This window comes from Falco rusticolus, chromosome 2 (assembly GCF_015220075.1).
Source record: "Falco rusticolus isolate bFalRus1 chromosome 2, bFalRus1.pri, whole genome shotgun sequence".
Lineage (NCBI taxonomy): Eukaryota > Metazoa > Chordata > Aves > Falconiformes > Falconidae > Falco > Falco rusticolus.
Genome location: NC_051188.1, coordinates 12526655 through 12553879, shown reverse-complemented (window position 1 = coordinate 12553879; position 27225 = coordinate 12526655). Strand labels below are relative to the sequence as shown.

The window sequence follows — 27225 nt, the reverse complement described above, 5'->3', positions numbered from 1 at the left end:
GATGTTTTGTCTCTTCCCCTTTGAACTTCTAATATCTCAAAAGAATGAGGCACAAAGCATTTTCCTGCAATTAATATCTTGCGGCTGTGAATGCCTCTAACGCAGTTTTTCTACTCATCTGATCATAATCCTCAGAAAAGTGCCCGTGCCTCAGTCATGCAGAGACACTGCTGTTCTTTCCTGTAGTCATTCTGCTGTGGTATTCTTAATGATTCAAAAATAATCAATAAAGACCATTTACTTGCTTGATTTATCTTTTATTGCATTTCCAGTAGACTACATAGCACATAAATCTTCTCAAAGCACACTTGAAATAGACATAAATGGCAGCTGAAAATCTCTGTGAAGTAGTCTAGTGTTTGCAGTCTACAGGAGGATTTGTTAAGTAAGCATGGCTGCTGTTTGGTGGTCTTTCTAATTGAGTATTGAGAAGACAGAAGCATCTTAGCAGCAAAATGCTAGAAAAAATGTGTTCTTTTCCCTGTTGTAAGAAATGTTTCATTTAGAGAAGAAACCAATGCACCTATGAAAAATTATCCTAAGTAAGCATAAGGGGCTCGATTCTGCACGTATTCACATCAGTTCTGCAGCTTCTGTTAACCTCAACTGAACAGAATTAGACGTCTGTGGGTTGTTTTTTTTTCTGAGGTGAATGGAAAGGGCTTCTGTATCTGTTTTGTTTCAGAGGTTTTTATACCATCATCAGGGTAATGATAAATCTTGATACACCTGCCATAGTGGCACTGTCCTTTCTTGATTGACTTTTATGGCAACAGCCATGAAATAGGAAAGAGTTGGAGTGGGAGGGAAATTCAGGGGAAGGAACAGGTGGGCATGGTCTGAGACACCAAAAGGCATTTGAAAGGAGAAAAAGGTTGGTTACATAAGTGTGTATGCTTTGCAAAGAAAATTAATTAAAAATAAAAGTATGTATAAATAATCCTATGTGGATTCATATATTTTCCTATATGGATATTCCCTCACGTGGTCCTCTGAGACAGCAGAAAGGAGCCACCTGTGACCCAAAAGCTGCCTCTGGTAATTCAGCTAATAAGACCTACCCTACAGACTTTGGAGTCATACCTGTTTTAATGAAGTTCATGCAGTTTTTCCACCTGGCCTGGCTTAATCCATGCTGCCTCTCTACACAAAGTAAGTTTGAATTTCTCTGCAAGTACAGGTTGTGACTGCAGAGTTTCTTGGGATGGCCAGGAGACTGGGCATTGCTGCACTGGCTGCAGTGAAGCACCAGCGATGGGATTTGCCCTACCAGGTCTGCTTTGGAGTTACCGACCCTAGTTCTCAGCCTTTGGTAGGAAGAAAGACACTGATCCTGAAGGTGAATATCTTAGGTTTCCTGCTTTCCACTGGCTGTACAGAGCACCTAAGGTGACTAGCTCAGCTGTAGATCTCTAGTTTTAGATGAAACAGATATTCTTGCATTTTACCGACTACCCTGCCTGCAGAGCCGCAAGAGCGCTAGTGATTCAGGAGGGCATTTAATCGTGCCAGTCCTTGAGAGAAAGACATATAGAAAAAAGAAGGGGGAAGGAAAGTTTAGATATATTAACTACAAGCAGAATATTTCCAGGTAATCCATTAAAATGTGAAGTATTAGACAAATATTTTCCTGTAGGAGATAAATCCTTTCACTTGGCTGTTGAGTTTCAAATCCACGTGTCACACATAATTTGAAAGTTACGTATTTTTAAAATCTGCTAATTCTATGCGTATATTCTTGCACACGCATATGTACAATACGCACATTCTTCTCCTCCCAGCGTATATCCTGCCTGTTGCTGCTGACCAGGGCATGCTCACGAGGTAGACGTGCCAAACCTGAGAGTTCAGGGGCTGCAGATGCAAAGGGATTTTATGTGTGCATAATGTTTGTCTGTACAGCCAGGTTATATATGTTTATGTCAAGGGACCGGGTAAAAGACCAGCTTACTGCTATGGGAAACACAGAACAGGACAGTGCACAGCTGGAACAAAAGCAGCTCTGAGCTTGGAGAGCTTGTCTTTTCAATGGATGGGGCAGGCATGGTTTTGGGGAAAGGAATGATGCAGGGGCGGGGTGGTCGTGGTGTCAGGTCGGACATGTCACACCAGTGCTGTGGCTTTCTGCGTAACAAACCTGTTCAAAATGTGCAAAATGATTTGGAGTGTGTAGGAGGTTACCAAGGAGAAATTAACTCAGAGGGGAGAATGTCAGAAAAAGGTACATTTTAATTTTATCTAAGCCAAAAAAGATTCTTTTTGTTCATTTTGATTGTGATTCAGGACAGAAGAAGCTATACAGACTTGGGAAAGCTGTTGCACAGCGATTCAGTAACACAAACCTGTAGTCTCCCCTTAAGCTGTGTGAAGCCGGAAAACCTGGCTGTTGTCTGTGGGTTTCAGGGCTCACATATTCAGGAGAAGGTAGGAGAGTGGCCGAAAAATGGCTAGGAGGGACCTCAGGTTTGTTTTCTGGTGGCTTGTGCTGCAGATGTTGGTGTCCGGGGCAGAGTTACTGTCCTTAGTCGGTCCCAGCTGCTCTCCCTCCCTCGCCCTGGGTTTACACACCTTCACTGGTGGAGTCACACCCTAAGCCAGTCCTGGGAAAATGATCCAGGTTATGGAAAAGCATCCATTAAGAAAGCCCTTAAGTGAACGCAAGTACCTTGGCTGAGCTAGCTGTGGGAGCACTGACAGCAGTGGCAGGTCGGGGAGGAGGCGGCGGTCCTGGCTCGGCCTCAGCCAGCGCAGGATGTGTGCTGTCATCCTGGCTGTGCAGCTCCGCTGGCAGGCACACACCTCACAGGCAATACCAGAGGAAAGCCTATCAGTTGTTTCATTCACGGGCAAAAGCAAACCCTGAATATAGAGTTTTGCGTGCTATCTCTGGTCCTTTGGGAGCAGTGTTCCTCTGGGACCCTGTGCTCAGCGTTAGGGTGCAGCGTAACTCTGTACCACCCCCAGTTGGCTGTAGCCACTTGGGATGAGCTGTGTGCATGAGTCGTGCGGGGACGTCAGTCAGGAGAGGGATTTTTGGAGCAGCGTGCTGGCTGCTGTGTTAGGAGGCAGTTGTGTCAAATGCTCGGAGAGGCTTGGCAGAACTGCAGGACACTGCATCGCAGTGTGAAGAGGTAAGGGATGAGGCAGGGAGCAGTCTTACCTTTTCAGCAGGATTTAAACCTCTTTCCCTGACCCCGTACGCGCAAGCGAAGGAGATGATTGTTTTGTTGCTGAGATCTGGAGTTTGTGACTACAGTACCACATCGGGGTTTCTCTGCCTTGGGTGCTATAGGTGGGAGGACATGAGAGAGCTCTGCACCTTCAGCCATGGGTAAGTGGGCTGGAGCTAACAAAAGGTGGGATCTTGGAGTAAGAGAAGCAGTTGTTAAATGTAGCAAGCGTGGGTTTGTTCTGCCAAGCTGCTGCTTGAGCAGAGAACAAAGGTAGGTGGTGGCATGAAGTCCTCACACCCGCTCTGAGCTGAGGCAGGACTTGTGCTTAGGTGCTAAGGTACTCCTGTGCTCAGCATCCCGGAGAGCTGTTTTATCTAGAGGGAGAGCTGCTGATGGGAGGAATGGGTAGATGATGTTACTCGGTAAAAAAAGACAGAAATAAAGGTTATTCTGTTGACTAAACTCTTTGTTCCCCAAGAGATTCAGTTAACCAAGCATAGCATTTTTGTGGGGGAAAGGTTATGGAGGCCTTGTTTAGCTCAGAGGTGAGGCAGTCTACTGATTTTTGGTGGTTATATTTGTTTATTGCAGAAACCATCTTAGTGATGGTTGTGACAGACACAGACAGTGTGTGGCTCTACCTCAAGATGGTCCTGTTCCTCGGTAATGCAGACTCTGCCCAGCTCTGGCTGTGACCTTCGTTGCAGATCTCTAAGCTCTCATTGTTTATGTTCACACTGAACAATTTAAAAACCTGAGGCACACAGAGGTGGAACATCTCAGTTACAGTGATGTATCCATATGGTACTTGCCTCAGTAGTGTTAACGCATCGGTAGCCAGCCGTCACTCTTCTGCAGCCAGGCTGCCGCAGTCGTGTCCCTGGCTCCCCTGCCTGCCTCCTTGCCTCACTGGAGCTCTTAATTTCATTTTGCAGGATTTGCAGAGGGCTAAATCTGGGCCTAGGAGTTTTATTTTTAGAGTCTTGAAAATAGGTTAATGCACAAAAAAAGATTTTTTCTCACAGTTTAATGAACCATTTTTGGATTGGGCTGGGGAGGGGAGGATGGCAGTGGGATGGAAGGGCTTTTCATGTCATCTCCTTAGTCATAGAAGGGGCAGAGGGTCCACCTGTGTTGTTAGCGTCTTCCCAGAGTTCCATGTGCAATTGTCGCATCCCATTCTTCCTCCTTCATCTGTTTCCAAAACTCCTCTTTCTTTATCCGCCCACTTTTCCTCCCTCCTGCCACCCGCTGTCCTTCAGCACTGCCCCAGATGTCTTCTGTGCCTGCTGCCTGCGCTGTCAGCTGCACGCAGATTGCATTTCCCCGAATCAATTTTAAGGAGCCGTTGATGGAGGTGGCTTTTGGGAAAATGCCTACTCTTCACTTCTCAGTTTCTGCCAGGACAGGTTTCAAGTGTTCACGTTCCAGCTAGGAGGACTTATTCAAGGTCTAGAGCTGGGCAGATGCTGCAAAGACCGGCACACCAGAGAAGTGTTTGTCCTGCACTTTCTGACCACTTCTGTCTGAGCCTCTTGGAAGGATGACTGTTATCCAGGGGTGATATACTTGGGCCAACTTTGAAATCACCCTGGAGGCAGTTGGTGCTGTGTTACCTGAGGTAGGTCGTGTGACTGAGGTCAGTTGAAGGGTGGTGAAAGTGAGTGTAGTCCTTGACTCTATACCAAAAAAACCCCCCAAAACGATGGTGGTGGGGACGGCAAGGGGGAAGAAGCTGTCAGCCTTGAAGTGCTGTGCTTCCAGGAGGCCATCTGTCCACTGGCCTGGGTTGGAGTGAGCGCAGGTTTGAATTGCTGACCCTTTGATCCTGGGGACTCCACATTTCAGAAAGCACGAGTGAGCAGATGGATTTTATTAGACTTAGAAGAGCCAGCTTTTAAAAAAAGCTTTCAGCCTCGTCTTTACAAAATGGTGTTGACATGGAGGTCTTAATCTTGCATACTGCTTGCCTTTTCCCTTCTTCTCACCCCTACCTGAAGTACAGTGTCTAAAACCCACCCGAGCACTGCCCACCTAGCGATCTCAGCAGTGCTTTGTCATACTGAATGCTTTCTATGTATCTTACCTCATACTGGTTTTGGCTTAAGATATAACCCAGTTCCCCAAATGTTTACCGCTGGCTGTGCTGCCACTGACATCTTCAGGAGAGCAGTGAGCCCAGCTGTTGACCGGAGTGATCCTAGCAGCAGCTGCTGCCCATTTGGGAACGGACCTTCTCAACAGCGTTGTGAGAGTGTCCTGAATGCAGAGTGTGTTTTTACTAATGTCCTTCCAAGATAAAAGGCCACAAAGATGACCACTGCTTACAGACTAATGAGCCACAAGCCTCCCTCTCATTTGGCATGATCCAGATGTTATCCTGCCAATTTCAAGGCTGTTACTCAAGCGTAAAAATGGACACACAGGAGTTAAGAGCGGGTCTACATCACAGGCTTTTGTCAGGGAGGCCATCAGCCAGGGCTTTGATGAGGTGTGTGATCTTTGGCCAACACAGCTGTGCTGACATGAAGTCCTCAGCACAGATTTCTTCTAGTTACGGCAGCAAAACCTTTCTTCTAATGGTATTGCGGACATGGGGGAGGAGAAGCTTTCCTGCAGGTTGCTACCAGTGTGAGTTCTGTCAGTGGCAGCCTCCCTTCACCCATCCTGTAGATGCCAGCCTGGTTGCTCTGGCAGCCTCCCCAGTAAGAGCTGGCCTAAGTGAGTGCAGTTGTGGGGTTCCTGTTAGGAAGCCAGGATTGTATTTGCTTTTATTATTTTCTTTAAGAAGTCTTTTGAATGCATTTTTTAACATGTACATCTTGTTCTCAAGAAGGCTTTGATCTTGTTAATCTTTTCATCTATACGTCAGCCTGTTGTGTGAAGATGCTGGAACGTGCTTTTATTGTGGTGTGGGGTTTCTTTGGGTTTTGTTTTCTTTCTTTTTCTTTTTTTTTTTTTTTTTTTTTTCTGCATAGTTTAGAGAAACTTTCTTCCCTGAGGCTCTCCCTCTGGCTTGATCCTACTTGAAAGTTGACCACAGATGTGTCAGGTTCTAGAGTGCCACTTCAGGCATGTCTTTGAATTTTCTTTGCAGGGATTTCCTGATGTCAAATTAAAACAATTTTTTCTCTTTCCTCACATTAAGCTAAAGAATGCATTTTGGGCGAGTCTGCACATTCAGTTGTGAGCAGTCATGAGCTCTCTCTGCCTGTCTCCACCAGGTGGGATGCATGCCAACTTTAAACCCAAAGTCTTGTGGTTGCTACAGCACGAGGCAGAGTCTAGACTAACCTGCCTGCTCTCTGTGTTGCTAGATTGAGCAAATGGTGTGCTGCTGTGGTTGTGGTCATCTGGCCAGTTTGAGGCATGGGCAATACGATTAAACCTGTCTGCGTTTGGCCACACAGACTTAGCTTTAATTTTGGTCACTTATATATGCTCTTCTCCCATAGTTCTTATCATAGGGTTAGGCCTCAGGTTATGCTTTCATAGTTACATCCATGCTTTCCTTAAATGTCCCATCTGCTTGTGATAACAGCTGTTCTTGTGAAAACCCTTGTGTAAATACAGCTGTTACTGTGAAAAGTAATGCCCTGTGGTATAACTTTAACCCAAGGGAAAGTGGAGGAGGGGTCATTTGGCAGCCAAAAAAAACAACAAAAAATATTGAAACTGTACCTCCTATACATATAAAGGGACCTGTGAAGTGTGCTGCCAAAGCACAGAGCCTGCTTTGCACAGCTTCTCCATCGCAGACATCCCCACTTCAAACACTTCTGCATAGCCCAGCAGTATGCTCGAGGATGGCACCGAGGTCTCTGACATGCTTTGTGTTGACTTTTCAGAGGCTGAGACACTAGGCAGTACCTCAAGATCTTTGAATATTTGTTGTCCTTTATATTGTGACCTGTTGCAGGTAAGTGTAAAGTTCTTGGTTTATGAAAAAGTAAAGAATTTCTTTTTCTACTTCTATCTTTTGCCTAGGTCCTGAGAGAGACCAATAAATTGGCTGAAATGGAAGAGCCCCCTTTGCTACCAGGGGAAACCATTAAAGACATGGGTATGTGAAGAGGAAATTCCTTATTGTTTACTGACAAAAAGAATATCCATTTATTTATGCAGTATTTCTTTTTCTTCATCCAGACATTGTGACATGCATCAGGTTTGCTGATGCACTCCAGTCTGAAAGTTTGAGTAAGCCTCTTGATTAATTTTCTCTGAAAGATTCTGCATTCAGTAGTTTAATATGTTGCTGCCTTCTTAAAGTGATACGGAAGAGTGTAACTTCAGTCCTAAAAATAAAAAAAAAACAACAAACCAAACCTGAAAATAAGTCACCAAAAACCTGCACCCAACAACAACAACAAAAGACAAAAACCCCCACCCCACCTCAATGCTCATTCCTTTTCTCTACTCCTTTCCTAAGGACTCTGAACTCGTGCTCCAACCGTGTAGTGCAGACTGACATGTAACTCACTCCACAGGCACGGTTAGCTCAAACAGCAAGGCTGTGTTTTGAAGGGTTCCTGGGGAACGGTTTAAGAGATCAGAGTTACCAGCGTTTTATCTGTTGACAAATGATGTGATGAGCCATGTAAGTCTGTAAGACTGGGTGGCTTTTGGAGTAGCCCAGACAGCAGCTGCCTGGTCCAGCAAGAAGTTAAAGGCAGCAGAAAGGAAATCTTTATTATTCATCAGCAATAATAATTTCCTGTTAAAAGTGTCAAGAAAGGCAAATACAATTCTCTTTGTATTTTACAGGGAAGGGAAGAAGAATTATTTCAGCCAACCCAATAATCTAGGGTAAGATTGGCCCTGTAAAAGACAGGAATTCCATAAGCAGGGGAATTAGCAAATCCTGGTTTCCAGTATCTTTCTCCCATATGGATTCTCTTATATCTACGAAAGACTGAGCTTATTAGACTTTCCCTCAGTGGTAGCACTAGTACAACCTCTGTTGTAGCTGGCATCCGTTCTCACAAACAGTGAAGCATTTTAATGCCTTGGAGATCCCTATTTATCTGATAGAGACTGCTGAAATCATACAGCCATGGCAGGGTTAAGGTCAGACAAGCCACGTTGTAGGTACATGTGTATATGTGCGGTGTAATTAAGTAAAATTGTTTCCTTAGGAAACCAAGCTAATAAAATGCAAATGTGCAAGGTGATGTGGCTTACAAGCTGGCAAGGTCAGTGTTTGAGATTGTGCCTGGGATTTCTTACCTGGAAAACATTTTTCTAGCACCTTTTCCCTTTATCCAGAAGTTCTGTTCTTTTTCAGACGTAAATGCAGACTTCTCTTATTAGTAGATTTTGTTGGCTTTGGTGGTTTTTTTTAACATTTTGAAATTGCATTGTGAATAATGGGAACTCCAGTGGAAAAACCAGGCAGGCTGCCCTCACCCTTAGTATGCTTCATGAGTCTGCTTTGAAACCTCTGTCAAACTAGTCTTTGAAAAGAAGTGATTAATAATTGGCCAATAATTAAACACTTGGTTCAATTAGAACTGGCTAGAAGCATTTTGTGTTTAATTGTCCTTCAAACAAATGCATGTAAGTTAAAAGAAATAAATAATGAAATTGCTAGCATGCATATATATATATTCTTTTATTTATTTTTAACTAAAAATTCTGTGCCACATATTTTGCTCTGCATTAGTCACTCCTGATATTGTAAGGATCCTTCCCCATATCCAGATCTTGAGAGTCAGTGAAGACTATGCAGAAGCAGAGCTGACATGAGGATGGTTTAGTTATGTGAATTGCCAGTGCCCTAGAGTAAGGCAGTCTCTCTCCCTCCCTCCCTCCAGGCTAAATCTCATGGGATAAATGTAGAAGAAATTCAGGACCTCATGTGCATGGTGGCTGCCACCTGGGCGGGAGGCAAGCTGTGTCCTCCTGACTTCACACAGCCCTTGCTAAATGGATCCCATAGGGTTTGGAGGCTTGAGGTTATTGAGATGGTCCGGAGAGTTCTTTCATGTATCTGGCAGCTCTGATCAGTGGGTCTCCTGCTGAAAGCATCTTTTGAGTGTTTGAGGGGTGTCATTACTTGTTGGTGATAGCATAAACCATTACCATGGCACAGCTGGCCAATGGCTTCAGTGACAAAAGACATAATGGGTGGGGGGGAACGGCTTAAATGTTGGCATTTTTAATTGATGTAAAACAGAAGGGCAGTTAGGGGAGGTGTTTGCTGTGGAAAACCAGCAGCACCTCTTGCCTTTTGCTGGAACAAGGGAGAAATGTTTGAGGCCTTTTAGGAAGGGGGACTGTTTTGAGTCACCATCACTCAGACTCAAAAATAATTGTTGCAGAGTAACTTGATCGCTGACTTCAGACTTAAAATTACCAGCAGCTGAGTGCTGTACAGATTCGTGGCTGCTGGAAATTGCTGTAGCTCCGCTGGCTTTTAGCACTGAGGGTCTTTGCATCCTGGGGCTGATGGTGTGCAGAAGGACCCAAGCATCCTAAAAGCCCCAGTAGGAGGACTGCTTTTTCCTGTCCTTGGTGGCACAAACCAGCTTGCGGATGATCCTTAGCTTTTATGCAGGTTGTTGTCAGCTTCAAATGGATGCATCCAGGCGGTGATCATCTCTTTTCATGCATGGTGTTCTCACGGACTGGCAATGCATTGCTCAGTAAGAGTAAACAGTTTGCAGCCAAATACTGGCTTTTTTACAGGGGTAGCAGTTATGTGCAGATGGAGGATTCTAGGTGATGGCACTTACCTGGTGTTCGATTTATACCCAAACTCTTACCTTCTCCACAGAACTGAAACTTGCATGTTAGTTCTACACTAGAACCCCAGATGAAGTTTGTTTTCATTTCATGGTCTGAAAAGTAGAGCCCCCAATTATTGTTGTTGTCGTAATTTTGCTCCCATAAATTAACCATTAAATTAACAACTTTTTTTTCTTTTTTTTTTTTTCTTCTTTTTGTTAAGCTAAGGATGTTACTTACATCTGTCCCTTCACTGGAGCAATCAGAGGAACCCTTACCGTCACCAATTATAGGCTGTATTTTAAAAGCATGGAACGGGTAAGCTTTTCAAATCATCTGCTTTTGTTGGCTATTCAGTCTTTAGACCTAGGTGTTCTTTGAGAGTAATTCTGTGTGAATCATAGCTATATGTTTGGGAATATAGGCATAAGGGAGCAGGAGCTGGGGATTTCCCCCCCTCCACTTTTTAAACTCACAAATTTCAACTGTCTACAGGACCCTCCTTTTGTCCTAGATGCATCTTTAGGTGTAATCAACAGAGTGGAGAAAATTGGAGGTGCTTCCAGTCGCGGTGAGAATTCATATGGGCTGGAAATTGTATGCAAGGTAAACTTTTATCTCTTATTTTACAATAGGGGAAGGGGAACATATATTTTAAAAGGTTTTCTTTGTGGTATTGTAGGATGTTCTGTAAAACGTTTCAGTCAGTGTGAGTTCACACGCTTCAAGACCCATCTGATTTTAAAAGCAATTTTCAGGATTCTTTAGCTCCACTCACTCGAGATGAGATCCAAACCTTTATGCAGGCTTTGTGCTAGGTAATGTATTTTCTTTACAGTCGAAACCTAGGCCTGCATCCCACTAAAGGATTCTCACGGTTGCCCACCAGGCTATTCTAGGGAGACTCCTGTCATTGTGGGATACAGGATGCCTTTCGCTCAGTTGCATTTCAACAGCAAGAAAGAGGCACGTGTCCCCCTGAATCGATAGCTTATGTCCACCTGCTGCTGTGGTGAGGGCTTGGCAGGTAGCCTTCCGTCCTCCTCGAGGCTGTTCTAGCATTTCTTTCCAGGCAGTGCGTATTTCACATGTGCCTCTCAAGAGCCCTTGGAATCACTGGAAGTGTAAACTTGAATAAAAATAATTCACCTCTTCGTGTCTACTTACTGTAGACTCACAAAGCAGATAAAGCCACCATGTCCAGTCCTAAATCCGTACCTTGGCCGTTCACCAGGGCACAACCCCTCTGCTTCCCTTGGTGGCCACCTGGTGAGAGCTGACCTTGTAGGTCTTGGGCTGCTTCAAGCTCTTGTCAGAGCCCCCTCAAGGCCGAAGCGATGCCCGTTGCTGGACAAGGGTAGGTGAAGGAATGAAAAGGGGTCCCAGACTGGCTGTGGTTGCTGCTGTGATTCTGAGGCACCAGGAAGCCAGGCAGACTGTCATGCTGTGGGCGTGCTGAGTCAAGAGCAGTTGATATAACTTATACCAAATCATCTGGCTGCTCCCTCGTCCTATTGCAGTCATGATCCTCCCTGGCTAACGTAGGGGTGCTTGTGCTGGCAAGCTAATTTATTGCCTGTTTTGATCTGGATTCCTAGTCCTCAGCCGTTTTGCCTGTGTGCACATTTGCACACGTGGTCAGGTTTGGAGTGAATTACGTTGTTTCCCTGGGTGGGAAGCACAGGCGCAAACTGTACAATGGGTATCTTGGACCTATACAGCATGTATGTATATCTCTCCATGTGCCAGCCTGCTTGGCCCAGGATATGCAGAGCAGTTTAGTGCAATAACAGAGTAGTACAGGTACAGCATGTGTCCTGAAATGTTCTCTGTCTAAGACCAATTACCTTAGATTTGTGAGAAAGCTGAGTCTTCGGCTGTTTATCTCATACTCTTTGAGTTGCTGTACCATATTCGTATGCTTGAACTTGATAGCTCATTTCCTGCTAGTGGCTTTTAAACTGTTTACTACAAGTGTTTGAGTTGTAGGCTTGCCTGGAAAATCTTGGCATCTTAGAGATGCTTTATTTAGTTTCTGAATTTGAATTTGTAGACGAGCAAAGGAGGTCCTGGGTTACCACTTTGTGTGGAAACTGTGCTGCTGTGCAAAGTGCAGGAGTTCTCCATTTCAAGACGTGCTTGAGTGCTCTGAGAGATGGAAGCTTTAAAGGAAGATGGCACTGGTTGCTTTGCACCAAACTGGCTGGACTTGGGCTCCCTACTTGCAGTAGCTCTGTGGAGGTACTTTGTGAGGCAGTCCCTCCCAGCTGTCTTCTGGCACAGCTCAGTGTGAGAGCCCAGTAAGAGTTAGGAGGTCTGTCTCACAAAGCCCTGCCGATCAGTTAGCTTGTTCCTGAGCAGGGCTCTCCCCTAGACTTTCGGCAGGTAGAGATCTTCACAGGAAGGCAAGATGCTGTGATCAGGTGCACCTGTGCACTCCCTCTGCTCCTCTGCAGTTGTGGCAGGCTTTGTTGGAGGCTGCAGATGACCACTGAACCAAGCCCAGAGTTACAATACAACAGTGTTCAAAGTACAATATGAAAGAGCATCATGATGTGACCCTATTTTTAATGCTGGCTTTTGATTTTTCTTTGGGTATTGAAGCGGTTCAGAAATCTGCAATTTGATTTCCCTCTTTTTTTTTTTTTTTGGTAGGATATTCGGAACTTGCGGTTTGCTCATAAGCCTGAAGGGAGAACTAGACGGTCCATATTTGAGAACCTAATGAAATATGCTTTTCCAGTTTCAAATAATCTGGTAAGTATTTTCTTTTCAGTTTTTACCAAAAGGCACAGAGTGGCAGTAAGCTGTTTTGTTCAGTCTCATCTACTTGGTACAGTGTTCACATAGAGTGCATTTTGTTGAAGGAGGAGAAATGCTGGTTTTCAAATCTGTTCTAGAATGACTTCTGTAGGAGTTCAGGTTGTGTCAAAAACAGGAAAAGTCTACTACCTTGGGGCTGGATTCCTTCATGCATGGAGAATGACTTACTGATACATCCTTGTAACAGAGGGAAAATACTCAAAGCACAGTGACATCCATCAGAGGTTTACAGCTAATTGTTGACTGCATTGCCCCAAATCTGGAATGCAGTTCTTCTGCTGTGTCGTGTTATGGCACTGCAATTGTTGCTTCAAATACTGGGTGAAAGGATCTAGTTCTTAATATGTAACAGCCTTGTTGCCCAATTAGTCTTTTCTTTCTCTCTTTAATAATAAACTACTTTTGTCCATGAAGTACTACACAATCGACAAGCAAGATCAGGGGTATAGAGGAAAATACATTGTTGTACTAATTACCTGCTACAGTGAGTGTGTTAATCTTTTTCACAAAGCCCTAAAAGAAAAGCAGTGCAATAATGGGAAAAAAGAAGGACCGTTCATGAGTTGCATCCTGGAAATGGGCTCGGAGTGGGCTCTTAATGGTAAATTTTCTTTCTTTCAGCCACTTTTTGCATTTGAGTACAAAGAAGTTTTCCCAGAGAATGGGTGGAAGGTGTATGACCCCACTTGGGAGTACAGAAGACAGGTGTGTATTGTGCCATGTCCTTCCTCATCATCTCTGCTCTTCAGAAGTAAGGCTCTGTGCAGTAATACAATTACAGGTCGCATGGAGTAGAGAGTGATCCTGCTGACACATGTCATGCAGGCTGGGTTAGAACATTGTTCTCCACACCGCAGTGATTGATGACAGCAGTACAGCTTTAAAGATAGTAGCATCCACTGGTGGAGATTACTCAGGCTGCGGAGAGCTGACTTTAGGCTTTGGTAAAAAGCCCCATTGGTCTGGCTTACTCATCAGCCACTGCGGCAGTGAGAAGTGGAGGATGCATTTTGCAGGTGCAGGCACCCAACTGTTGAGTTTCACACCTCAGATCTTGCTTGTATCAGTTTTAATTCTTTTCATTCTTTCCTGTCTTAAACAGAACTTGGAAAGAAAAAAATCAAATGTAGAATGCCTTCATTTTCTTGGGGAATTGGCCTAAGGATCAACCTAGAGTGTGTTGTGATTAACCATAGCTTAGAACAGTTTGTAGTGTGCCAAGAGTGCACTGTCAAAGGTATTAATGGTCGTGAAGTGGCAGGCTGTCAGTTAGGAGTACTGTGGTAAAAACTTGAGTGATCCTTCCCGGGGGGAAAAGATGGGAGAATTTAGGTTTTTATAATGAAATCACTCTTGTCATAAAATTCTCATGTAGAGGAAACAGCACAATTTGGTGCCACATTTGCACTGAATACAGTAAACTTCTGTCTCATCCAGATCTGCCAGGATAAAACAAAGTTTTCTTTGTAAAATTAAGGAATTTTAAGAATAAAGAATTATTTGGGTCTTTCCCATAAACCAAACCAAAACAAAACCAGTCCTGTATCCTGGCCTCGTTGTTCATCTGATTCCTGGCATCCAAAACCTGAAGAAAGGATTTTTTTTTCTAGCTCAAGTCTCATAAAAGCTGGGCATGCCTTCTAAATTGGTTACCTAGGCCTGTCATTAACAGATGGGGAGAGAGTGCTTCACCGTTGGGGGTGATTTGTTCCCTCCTAAAATAGCTGTCTAAGATAGATTGCTGGCTTCTAGGCTGCTAATTGAAAGTGAGATGTATCTTACCTCCTATGTCTTCATTGCAAAAAAGTGTATGTTTTGCAATGAGATACCACTATCTAAAATCCTAACGGAGACAAATGCCCATTATTTGTAATCAAGGACACACACTGTATCTAAGGTTGACTTTGACTAATAAGACCAGATAATGCAGCAATTATTGCTTCGTTTAGAATTTAACTCTTTCTTGATAGCTATTTTAAGGAAAGATCTGTTTATAAAGGATCTGCAGCCCAAGCTGTATGGGCAAGACGCTTCTTTATAGGGGTGAGAACTCTGGAGTAAAGACTAAAGAATACGGTGCTATCAAAATGGTCTCCATTGAAAAGCACAGCATTCACTTAGCCAAGCTTCAGTTAAAACAGGCAAAGTACAAAAGACATTTTTACAGTACCTGGAAGGAAGGAGGGCTGACCCTTGAGAATCTGGAGGTAGATGATTCCAGTTTCTTAATCCTGGCATGCCTGTTTTTAGAATACAAGCTTTTCTGCCTGTATTAGGGTTTTTTTATTGTGATTGACTGTACCTTAAATTTTGCGGGAGTTTGGTTACATGGTGAAAGGATAGGTATATTTACATGGATGTGATTTGCATTTCCAGCTCTTCAGCGCCTTTCTGTAACGAAAATGAGACTGGCCCATGGTGTGTTTTATTTCTGGTCACACAAAGTAGCACTGTTGTGTGTAAAGCATGTCACAATTGAGACGCTGCTGCAATGTTATGACCTGATTTTGTGTCATTTTTGACCGGACAGGAAGACCTTAGCCTAACTGCTTTTATGTCGACAAACCAAACTAATGTTCATATGCTGAAACCCCTGGTCATTTGCTTATGTTGATAACTGCAAAAATGTATCCAGACCAGGATTTTTTGCAGCCACAGCCTATCTGAATGTTACCCATGATGGGCCACAGTCATTACCATTGCAGATCACACAATCCATCTGTCCCCGTAGCTTATCTTCAAAAGTGACCAACACCAGCTGCTGAAGAAGAGGCAAACTGTACTGCAGTAGATGTTTATGTTGTGATCTGGCCAGGAGGAGAATTTCATCCCTTTCGTTGATTGATTTAGGTCCTGCAGCATGAAGCTTTATGTCCCATCCAAAACCTTTAGGTATTTCAGTCTGTTTATTTAATTTCAGCATTTATAACTACGGATGTTCAATTTATCTGTGTGAATGTCTTAGCCTTTTTTCTTAATCCAGCCAGGTTCTGTTAAAACAATAACAAATACTACAGTAAATCAGGATTATGTCCTGAAATGGCAGCAGGGATTCGTTAACAGTGAAACAAAACTGCCATCATCAAGTCAGATAATAGGATTACCTGTCTCTAACCGTATGAATTGTGATCAGAAACAGAAAAGCAGGATATGCGCACGATCTGCAGGACCTTTTGGAATTAGTTTAAAAATTATTAGAGAAGAGCTGGCCTAGGGCATGAGCAGCCCAGCAGTATGGCCAGGCGTTAACTTGGTATCTCTTAGGCCATGTCAGTCATTTCCCGGTGGGAGCAGGGGCACAGAGGGAGGGGAGCAGAGCAAAAGTAGAAGCCAACTACAAGGCGTCCAGAAAAGACTTTTAGAGTAGGACCTATATCTACACTGGTAGACATGGCAAGTTTGTGTGTGGTATGATTTATTTACTTTTTTTATCTTCCAGGTTAATATAAGTGTGTTGATATGATAGAGATAGTAGCAATTAAGAAAAATAGTCAGTAAACCCCTGACATCTCTGTTAGCATTCTTGGGAAAGATGGAAATATGTAACTTATTAAAAATCTGTGATTGTGTAAAACTATGGGGAGTAATAAACAACCTGTAGAGAACAAAAGGAACTTAGAGAGGTTTGGGATTTAGTTGGTAAATGGAATCACATGTGGCAAATGAAATTTAAAACTGAAATTGCTCCCTGATTTTTATTACACGCAGGCTGGCAGAGTATAAAACAGAATTGCAAAGTGAATAAGACTCAGCTGAAACCAAAAGGCCTTGAGATGCCTTTGGAGTAACTTAAAGCTTTCATTTTCCTTAACAAGGTGGGGAGCATTTGGAAAATATTACAAGGGATTGTGAAGCTGGAAATGTGTGATGTTTCCCTACAGAAGTCATGCTCATCTAATCCCATACTCTGGTCATATGTACCGGGGAGTAACAGTACAGGTCTGTGGTTGCTGCTTTCAGAAAAAAAGTAGAGAAAATAATTTGGCAGAGGAGCTGACTTGTTTTGAGGATAAAAGAAGCCCAGCATTAGTGTACAAGCAGAGTGGGAAAGGTACGGTGTGAGAGCAGCATCCTGCAGGGGCCTGTTGGGTGTAACTTAGGGGAGTAAAATGAGAATTGAACTGTTAAATGTCCCATGGTTTAACTGAGGTCCTGCTTACGCTAGGTACGTCCCTACTGCAAAAGGGATCGCAGCCCTTCTGTGCTAAGCAGGCACAGCCTGGGCTGAGCAGAGGGACCAGCTTGGCTCTGGCAGCTGTATCCTGTCAGTGCAGGGATGTGGTGAGCTAAATGTGCTCAGCCTCTTGGTATCCCATGGCTCAGACCGAGTTCGAGAGAAGCACTGCTGATGTGTAACTCGGGACCCTCCCTGCCTTGCCCGCTGCAGCTCAGGGTGTACCTGTGTGGCTAAGCTCAGAATTGGTCTACTGCATCCCACAGAGAGATGGGGCTGTGTATAATTCCAGCAAGGAAATTATTTTTTTTCCTGCCAGATCCTCATGTGGTTAAGGTTAAACGTGTGCTTTGCAAGGTGGTGGTTTCAGTGCCACGCTGGTCTGTCTGCAGCCATTTTTCCTTGCAAATGAAGAAACTCTGTCTTCTACAACGTGCGTAGGTCAAGTGATAACTGAGCACAGGTCATTAAAGTAAGACATGAATGACTATCCAGAGGAAAGCCAAGTCTGCTTTGTGTGTGGAGATGACACAAAGGCTGTGTCTCTATGGTTAGATGATACAGCTGTAAGGAGTATTCCCGAGCACTGGGGCACCTTCATCGCACGTTGGAGGCATAGCTTCAGTCCAGGTTGTTACTGTCTCTCTTTTGAATGAGTGTGTTTGAGCATCTTCAGCCATGCACGAAGATCCTCCTCCAGCAAGATGTACGCAGGTTGAGAGTATGAAGCGGTTTACTGGCTAACACACAAAAAAGATAGCTCAGATGTAACTAGCTACTAGGCTGAGAATTAGTACTCACCACCTCAGGGAAGGCATCTGAAGAGACTTTCCTGGCCAGGCAGGCACTACTGAGAGGTGAAGGATCAGCCTCTGCACCTCCCTTAGTTGGGTTGTTGCCATCTTCCACCAGTAATGTCACCCCCAGCACACAGATGACCCAGCTGTTGGCCCTCATCCAATGACCCCCGACTAAACTCGCAGTTTTGCCTTTTGGATTTTATACCATTTCATGATGTTTTTCCCTCCTGAAACCTTGAGTTACCAGCGATCCGCATCTCAACAGTCCTCTTCCCCTATCTGCAGTTTTACGTTTCTTGCTTTTCTATAGATTTTCACGCAGCTCTCGTGCGTGGCTTTGCAGCGTCCCTGGCAGTCGGAGCCGTGGCTGTGCGGCTGGGTCGTGTCAGAGCCGGGACCTGAAGAGGAGCAGAGAAGAGGGAGGCTGCAAGGCTGGCTTGCCTGCTCCCAGACCTGGGCACGGTTCAGAGGGCTGGCGCCGTGAAGGATCACCGGGCGGCAGCGTGGACAAACCACCCTGTTTTGAGGATAAACGAGTCTGAACGTGAGGTGCGCTGTGCCGGCTGGTCTCAGTGAGAACGGGCACGGGCACGTTCAGTTTATGGCCATAGATGTGGCTGTGCAGCCTTCCTCACTTTGCTCTCTGGCAGTCACCAAGCGTGAGAGTTCTCCTGACACCAGGGGCTACTAGCGGCGTTAGTTTACCTGGAGAAGACAGACCTTGTGCAGCAGTCCGGGCAGCAAGCGCTGGTCCCTGGTGTGGATGCTCGGCAGCCGTGCTCCCTGGCAGCCTGGGGATGCTCACGCCTGCTGCCAGCGTGGCACGCCTGGGTTCTCTGCCAACTGTGTGGGCAGGCAGCTCCCAGAGCCCATCCCAAGGCTGCAGCGGCTTCTTGAGTTACGTCTACAACAATGGGTTGCTTTGATAGTAGGCTTTTGGGTGCTCACAACTCACCAGGAAGCAGTGAAGTGCATGTTATATGAGGAAATACAATGTGCTTTATATCACGTTTAGCTTTTTCTATTGATTTCAGCTGAAGAAAGCACAAGTCTGAAGGAGCATGAATAAATGTAGAAGCTACATGGCACCGTGGCAAATGTCCTGGGAAGGTGCAAATTCAGATTCCCTTCTAGCCCACTTTGCTTGTTTCTGTTGCTTTGAATCCTTAGAGAAAGTCATGATCTGAATCCAAAGCCCTCTTTGAGTGGTGCTGTGATTCAAGGCTCCTGTGCCAGGGGGAAGCAGACATTCCCTATGATTCAAATGAAATTTGAATGCTGACACACATCATCTTTTCTTTCTTTGGGGTTGTGTCATGGCTTTTTCTGGTCTGGGCTGTTGCAGAGGAAAGATTTCATTTACATTTGTCAGGGTGGTGCTGAAAGACAAAGCTTTGGAGCTGTCAGTTCTGGACCGAGCAGTGTGTGCTGAAGCCACTCTGCCCACCGCCGTGAAGAGGGTGCTTTACAGTGTCAGTGATGGCTTGATCTTCTCAGTGAGCACTGGTAGAGTTGCAGGGCAGGGCAAAAATGAGCTTTTCTTCCATGTAACTGCTTGTCAGCTCCCATTTTCCTTGCCAAGAGTGTGCTGACAGCATAGTTTGAATTCAGATTTGGGGGAGGTGGAATCTTCAAGCGTTGCTGATGGATCCACTGCAGTGCAGCCATGTACTTAATAGAACAGTGTTGAGAACAATTTAGTCATTTACCATTAGTTCACTTCCAGGTAGTAACCAGTTTGATCACAGCTGATGGACAGCTAAGAGCAAGTCTTGCTGTTCCCTGGTGTACAGCAGCTGGTGGACCGAGGAGATTCCGTCCTCGCTGTGTACAGCAGGTAGACCTCTGAGCATGTTTTACCCATCAGTAAGCTTGGACTGTGTATACACACTATTTGATGCCACTTTCTGCCAATTTGGCTTCAGGCACTGCCAAGAAGAAGCTTTCCTTCAGGGTTTTCAGGTGTTCGTGATCCTGGCAGCGCTGCTGATTCCATGTAGTAACATTTCCTTCCCTGTGAGGTCCCCAGGACCAGGTGTGGTTCACAAGCAGGGTGTGTGACCAGTATTAGGCAAAGGTCTGTCCTCTCCTCACATTTCTAACCATGACCTGTTTTGACAGTGTGACTCACCGCTCTGATGGGGAACCAGCTGCAATCTGTGTGGGTCAACCACAATTACCACAGCTCGTCTGATTCGGGTTAGATTTGTCATTTATTTCCCGTGGGAGCTGCAACAGTGGTAATCAGTGTCCCACCACCCTCCTTAAAATGAAGTACTGTTTATTAGAACAGAAGCATGCATTGTTTTAAGAGCTGGTGCTCCTCTAAAACAGACTCTGTACTTAACAGTCTGGCCATGTTCGCTGCGGTAGATCTGTCTTCCCCACAGAGATGCTTTGTGTCAGTGCTCACCCCTGCTGCAGCAAGTGTCTGTGTAAATGTCTCCTTGTAGGCACACAGTAGCAGCCACACGGTTTTGATCTGTTACATCCCAGCATCAGCCAAACTAAGTCTGCAAGTTGTCAGGATTGTCCCTGTTGTGCTTCAGGTGTTCCCTGGAGGTTACCGTCTGGGAAGCTGTTGAGTTGCTTCCCCATCAGGGCATGCTGAGCTCAGGGGGGTGTGTGTGTGTGTAGATCCCCTGCTCTCCCAGCCCAAGTCAGACTAGTACAAGAGAGAGCTTGGTCTGAGAGGAGCGTGAGAGTTGTGTATCTCTGTCCAGATCCCATACAGTCACGCAGTGAGAAACATAAAGTTATTAGGGTTTTGGTGGTTTTAAGGGGTCGTACAGCTGTGCAAGGCCCAAAACAGCTTGGGTTTTTTGGGGTGTTTTACTGCCTGTTCTCCCTTCTCTCTTCCCCTCCAGCCCGTCTGGTAACTACACTCCATCCCCAGTTTCCACCCACTACGTTTGAGCTAAGAGAGGTGTGAGGACTGTCAGTCACCCATCCTGTCCTGCTCCTGGCTCTCCTGTAAACACTATGATGAGACCAGGAGGTAATTAAAGGTGATCTCAGGTGGATCACCTGTGTTGCCACATCTGTAGCCTCCACAGTTCCGTTGCCATAGGTGAGCCTGCCTGCAGTCTTCTAGTTTTCCTGCTTTTCAGTGGCCTGAGCAAAACATCTACCTATCTGGGAGGAGGCACAAAATGCAAATGACCACGTTAATGCAGTCCTAGGCTCCAGCTGTAAATGTCCTTCGTTAACAAAAGTTGCCTTGAATTTCAGGTCTGGGGATTTGACTGTGCTGAGGTCTCAGAGCAATTCATTTGCTAACCTGCTGTTGTTTCCTCTTTAGGGAATTCCCAATGAAAGCTGGAGGCTGACCAAAATTAATGAGCGCTATGAGCTGTGTGATACATACCCTGCCATTCTAGCTGTGCCTGTAAACATTCCCGATGAGGAATTAAAGAGAGTAGCATCTTTCAGATCAAGAGGACGCATACCAGTGAGTGTGACAAAAGAAGCCACTTTGATGCGGTTTTGTTACATACCTTTGGGCCATAAATAATACCAAGATCAGGCTGAGTGGATTCCATGGAGCAAATAAATGGTCAATGGATAATAAAAGTGACAGCAATGTTTGAGAAGTCAGAAAGCAGCCAGAAAGCTGGAACTACTGTTGTGAAAGAGGCATAGACTAAACCAAAATGAGAAGATAAGATAACTTCGCACAACCTGGACCGAATCTCAGTTCAGTTCTTAGGAAATGCAAAGCGGCCCTGTTTGATGGATTACAATTGTCTGGCCTCGTCTGACTTTCAGGATAGGGGAATATTTAGTGATATTCTTGATGAAAATGCTTATTAGATGAAATTAAGTCAAAATAGATTGTTATGATGTTCATTTCAGCGGTAACTGAAAATGTACTGGTTTATTTCTCCAGTCTGTAGAAAATTAAATCTGTTCCTAAAATGCTTAACTTTTACGTGGTGTAACGTAGGGTAAGACGTAGCCCAATGAATGCAGAGACGGAAAATTTGTGAGAAAACAGTCTGCATCTTATTTAAAAGTCAGACTTAAACCTTTTCAGTCACTTCTTGTTTGTTCAAACTTTGGGAGTACCACCAGATGAATGAGTAAGGACAGAAGAGTTCTTTCTTTCATTCAATAGTGATTTAATAGAATCCAGCCTTGTGGAACCAGCTAATACAGGGCAGGATCCCAGAGCAAGCCATTACAGGTAACACACTTCACTGGTTTAATGAATCCCATTTTTTCTTCATTTCTTTCTCATTTGTTTTCAAAGGTGTTGTCATGGATTCACCCAGAAAGTCAAGCAACGATCACTCGCTGTAGCCAACCAATGGTGGGAGTGAGTGGCAAGCGAAGCAAGGAAGATGAAAAGTACCTTCAAGCCATCATGGATTCTAATGCTCAGTCCCATAAAATATTCATATTTGATGCAAGGCCTAGTGTGAATGCTGTAGCCAATAAGGTCAGGCGCTTTTTCCTTTGTCTGGAGCTGGGAATGTAATAATTTAGAGCACATTTTCTACCACTGTTTCAAATTATTCATGAGGATCACGAAAGGGTTTGTTACAGTGAAGGGAATTGTATGCAGTAATGTAATTCTCTAGAATGACTTTTACATCTGCGCTGGTACCTGTAAGACACCAGTGTGATTACTGCAGGTCCGTTTGAATTAATCTACAATGGGAAATGAGATTGGATGGGGGAAAAGAAATCAAAGTCGTACTGGGGTCAGAGTACTGAGGTCAAACTCTAGCACCCTGGATCTTGTGTATCACCATTTTTCACTTCACATGGTTGAAAGACTCCTTCCTCTTAACAGCACCAGAACTCTGTCCCTGTTAACCCTGATGGGAGCAGGGGATACTCAGCACTTAGGAAAATCAGGCATCATTTCAAAATATAAGCTGGGGATCATTAATGTCCTGGAATGTTGCTGTGTTCTTCCTGCTCTTACAGAATCATAGAATAGTTTGGGTTTGAAGGGACCTTTAAAAGTCATCTAGTCCAACCCCACTGCTGCAGTGAACAGGGACTTCTTCAACCAGATCAGGTTGCTCAGAGCCCCGTCCAACCTGACTTTGAATGTTACCAGGGATGGGGCATCTACCACCACTGTGGGCAACCTGTGCCAGTGTTCTACCACCCTCATCATAAAAAAATTCTTCTTTATACTTAGTCTGAATCTACCCTCTTACCCCATATCCTATTGCAAGAGACCTTACTAGAAAATTTTTCCCCATCTTTCTTATAAGCCCCCTATTATTTATTGAAAGGCTGCAGTAAGTTCTCCCTGGAGCGTTCTCTGGGCTGAACATCCCCAGCTCTCTCAGCCTTTCCTCACAGGAGAGGTGCTCCAGCCATCTGATCATTTTTGTGGCCTCTGGACCCGTTCCAACAGGTCCATGTCTTTCCTGTGCTGAGGACCCCTGAGCTGGACGCAGCACTCCAGGTGGGGTCTCCCCAGAGCAGAGCAGAGGGGGAGAATCACCTCCCTCGACCTGCTGGTCACGCTTCTTTTGATGCAGCCCAGGATACAGAAGGCTTTCCAGGCTGTGAGTGCACATTGCTGGCTCATGTCCAGCTTTTCATCTACCAGTACCCCCAGTTCCTTCTTGGCACTGCTGCTCTCCATCCCTTCATCCCCCAGCCTGTATGGATACCAGGGCTGCCCTGACCCAGGTGCAGGACCTGGCACTTGGCCTTGTTGAACATCATGAGGTTCATGTAGGCCCACTTCTGGAGCTTGTCCGGGTCCCTCTGAATGTCATCCTGTCCCTCAGGTGTGTCAACTGCACCACTCAGCTTGGTGTTGTCTGCAAACCTGCTGAGGGTGCACCTGAACCCACTGTCTGTGCTGGTCCCAGTACAGGCCCCTGAGGGATGCCACTTGTTACTGATGACCTGGATACTGAGCCACTGACGGCTACCCTCTGGATGTGACCACCCAACCAGTTCCACTGAACAGTCCACCCATCAAATCCATGTCTCTCCAATTTAGAGAGAAGGATGTTGTGGGGGTCTGTGTCAAAGGCCTTACAGAAGTCCGGATAGATGACATCTGTAGCTCTTCCCTCGTCCATTGACGTAGTCACTCCATCACAGAAGGCCACTAGGTTGGTCAGGCAGGACTTGCCCTTGGTGAAGCCGTGCTGGCAGTCTCAAATCACCTCCCTGTCCCCCATGTGCCTTAGCACAGCTTCTAGAAGGATCTGTTCCATGATCTTCCCAGGCACAGAGGTGAGGCTGAAGGTTGGTAGTTCCCAGGGCCCTCCTTTCCACCCTTTTAAAAATTACTTCTCATGCCATCACTGTAAGCCCTGTTTTAATGGTAGAACTACTTTGTTGCACTAAACCTGATATTCTTTTACTACTATTTTTTTTTTTAATCTGCCTTTCCCACTTCCTAGGAAAGGTAATTAGTGTGTGGGATATACTCTTCTATAATGGTATGGTAAATTTGTAAATGACAGAATAGTGAATCTAATGAGCAGCTTGAATGGGGATAAATGATAATTACAGAGAAAAAGAAGGCTTGTAATGTGATATTCTTTGTACAAATTGTAGCATTCATTAACTGTTGCAGGAAAGAGACACAAAGTGTGCGCATGTACATATTTGTTCCCAATTTTAAGATAAATCCAATGTTTTCTGCCTGCTTTAGATAGCACAATCACTGTGGTATTTTGTCAGCTGTTATTTGCTTAGGACAGACGATTGGGATAAAGTATAAATTATGGTTTTGTTTAATGATTTGTATGTGGGTTTTGTTCTTCAGGCTAAAGGAGGGGGCTATGAGAGCGAGGATGCTTACCAGAATGCAGAATTAGTGTTCCTGGACATTCACAACATTCACGTTATGAGGGAATCGCTGAGAAAACTGAAAGAAATTGTGTATCCCAATATCGAGGAGACTCACTGGCTGTCTAACTTAGAGTCAACTCACTGGCTAGAGCATATCAAGGTATGTGTGTCTGCACCCACTGGATGCAGCTGGGTAACCACAAGTCCGTACCAGACTGTTCACTGGGAAATGTATCCAGAGCTAACTCCAGTACTGGGATTTCAATGCATGAGAAATCTAAAGACTTACAATTTGGTTTTGATTTATAAACAACTAAAAGCACAGTTTCATGGAATGGCAAATCTTGAGGAGACTGGAAGAGGAATAAGAGAGGGGGTTGAAATACTGACAAATGGTGTTTTGGAGGTGAAGTGTGTTGCTGGGTAATGTGTTAACTGTGAAAGCTGTGGTTAGAGCACAGGAGTCCCAGAGTTTCCAGACTCTTGGTCCTCGACATCCTGGTGTTACTGCCTGGTCCAGAGCAGCAAATGTTAGGAGTTTGTGCTTTTCAGGAATCCAAGCAGAGTCAGAATGAGTGCTTCAGCGTCTGCGGATGTTGGTTTTCAAATGAAGCTCTTTCTCTCCTGCAAACACCCAGCTTACTTTGTGGACCTGCTAATGCAGACAGGGGCAAATCTGCTCCGGGGGCGGTTGCAAGGTGATGGCCATTTTGAGTTCCTGTCAGACACAGAACGCTACTGTGTTTAAATCTTGACCTGTCCAAGGACTGAGCTTAATGCAAAGGCTCTTCCAGAGTTGTGCCTGCACTACAGTTTAGATCTGTTGTCATCTTGCTGGAACAAAAAACTGTGTTCACCAATTTGCTGTCCTAGTTATAAAGTAGTTGGAACTGATTTACCATTCTCCTTGAAGCTTGTGTTGTCACTAGCCATTTTCATTTATAGTTTCCGTTCCAAAGAGATGTTGTAACTTTTTTTTTTTTTTTTCCTAGCTCATTCTGGCTGGAGCCCTTCGGATCGCTGACAAGGTGGAGTCGGGGAAGACATCTGTGGTTGTACACTGCAGTGATGGCTGGGACCGGACAGCCCAGCTCACCTCTCTCTCTCTGCTCATGTTAGATGGCTACTACCGAACTATCAGGGGCTTTGAAGTGCTAGTGGAGAAGGAGTGGCTGAGCTTCGGCCACAGATTTCAGCTGGTGAGTCACTAGCCCTTGGAAGGCACTGAACAGAAAGTTATTGTCCACCTTGAAGGAATTTCAAAGGAGTTTAGCCTTTCCTGTGAGAAGTCTCCCAGCTGAACTCGCAGAAGAAAGGTGAATGCTGCTGCTATTGTTTTCTGCCTATAATTCCAGTCTTCCGTTAACCTGCTTGGAGACAATATTGGTTAGATAAGAGGAACAGGTGGTATTAAATTTCTCAGGTGCCTGACTGACATGTCGTGTTCCCATGCTTAGGCTTAAACTAACAGTGTGGTTTTGGGTTCAGGGTAGGCATTTCTGCCGGGAGTTGGTAGAGACCACTGGGGTATTTTGTGTCTTTCTTTCCAGTTCAGTCCAGACTGCTTGGACATCATCATCTAACAAATGCCTTTGTATTGAAGAGGCTGGGGAATTTTGTTAATGGCCTTGACCTCCCATTTTCTTCAGGCACATTTCATTTTTGGGGAGGCTTTTCTTCTTTAGGTGAAAGATGAACAGTTTGAGACTGCACCAAGAGTTGTGGTTGTGTCCCTAGAGGTTGCAGAGAGGCAGCTTTGTGGACTTTGTGACACAGCAGTTTGTTACAGTTTGCACCGGTGGGAATTGAGAGAGACTTTCAGTCTTTTACTATTGTGTTTTGCTCTTAGCTGTTCTCTTGTGGTTGTTTAATTTTGGCAAGAGCTAGAACAAGGTCTGTTTACAGCACGTGCAGTGGTGGGTTGCATAGTCAAAAGCTCTGAGGAAGGTGGAGAAACTGAGGTACTAAGCCGTGGAGGTTCTGCTGCAGCAAAACTGTTATCTGGTGTTTGAATGATGGGTATTCTAGCCTCCCTGTCTATACAAAGAAGATAATTATATTGATTCCCTTTGGTGAGGGGGGAACAGTATTACAGAAGAGGCAAGGATCTCTGTTGCATCCAGAAGAATGGCTGCAGAAGCGTGGCCTTCGAATCTCTGAAGATCTGCACAATCCAGGCCTGGTATTAGAATAGGCCTGTAATCAGAATTGTGCTGAAGTTAACAAGAAAGGTAGCCTTGAGCTATTCTTGAGTCCTGAGACCAAGTAATTATGTTGTGCCAACAGGCCGTGGCTGTAGCAAGCTACAGCTGCTGGGAAAGCAGGTGCAGGGCCAAGAAAGATAGGGAGCGGTATGGGAAAATAGGGAGTAACAAACTACAAGGCTGAAGCACAGCGACACAATTAGCTACATGGATAGAATGCTTATTTTAGTCATGATAATTAGGGGTGTGAGAACCGCGGGCGTTTAGAGACTGCTAACCAATTATATTTCTGCTTTACGAATATGCATGTGTATCGGTTCTATATAAGTAGTGTTAGCAACTAATAAAGTTGAGCAAGATGCATAACTCATATTGAGCGTCTTCTTGACTCCGGCGAACCCTTCTTCCAACAGTTACATGTTCTTCTTGTGTCTTTGTATGGTACTTAGGGCTCCTGGGTAACATAACCACTAATGTGCTGTACTGGTTGTAAGGAATCAGGCCTCACATGTCTTGGCCACACAGCACGGTCAGGGTAGGAGGCC

At 44.9% G+C, this 27225-nt stretch overlaps 1 protein-coding gene across 5 annotated transcripts in view; it reads left to right on the top strand.

Moving 5' to 3' along the window:
* Positions 1-27225, top strand: part of MTMR2 (myotubularin related protein 2) — a 65902-nt gene that overhangs the window by 31763 nt on the left and 6914 nt on the right. For 4 of the 5 annotated variants that reach the window (XM_037376292.1, XM_037376293.1, XM_037376296.1 and 1 more), the window contains 9 exons: positions 7161-7236; positions 10123-10217; positions 10395-10505; positions 12555-12656; positions 13344-13427; positions 20998-21147; positions 21949-22137; positions 24451-24636; positions 25469-25675. In XM_037376292.1, coding sequence (XP_037232189.1) covers positions 7161-7236; positions 10123-10217; positions 10395-10505; positions 12555-12656; positions 13344-13427; positions 20998-21147; positions 21949-22137; positions 24451-24636; positions 25469-25675 — 1200 coding nt within the window. Of the gene's footprint in view, positions 1-4581; positions 4795-7160; positions 7237-10122; positions 10218-10394; positions 10506-12554; positions 12657-13343; positions 13428-20997; positions 21148-21948; positions 22138-24450; positions 24637-25468; positions 25676-27225 lie in introns of those variants that run through there. The other variant, XM_037376295.1, reaches the window with a different exon arrangement.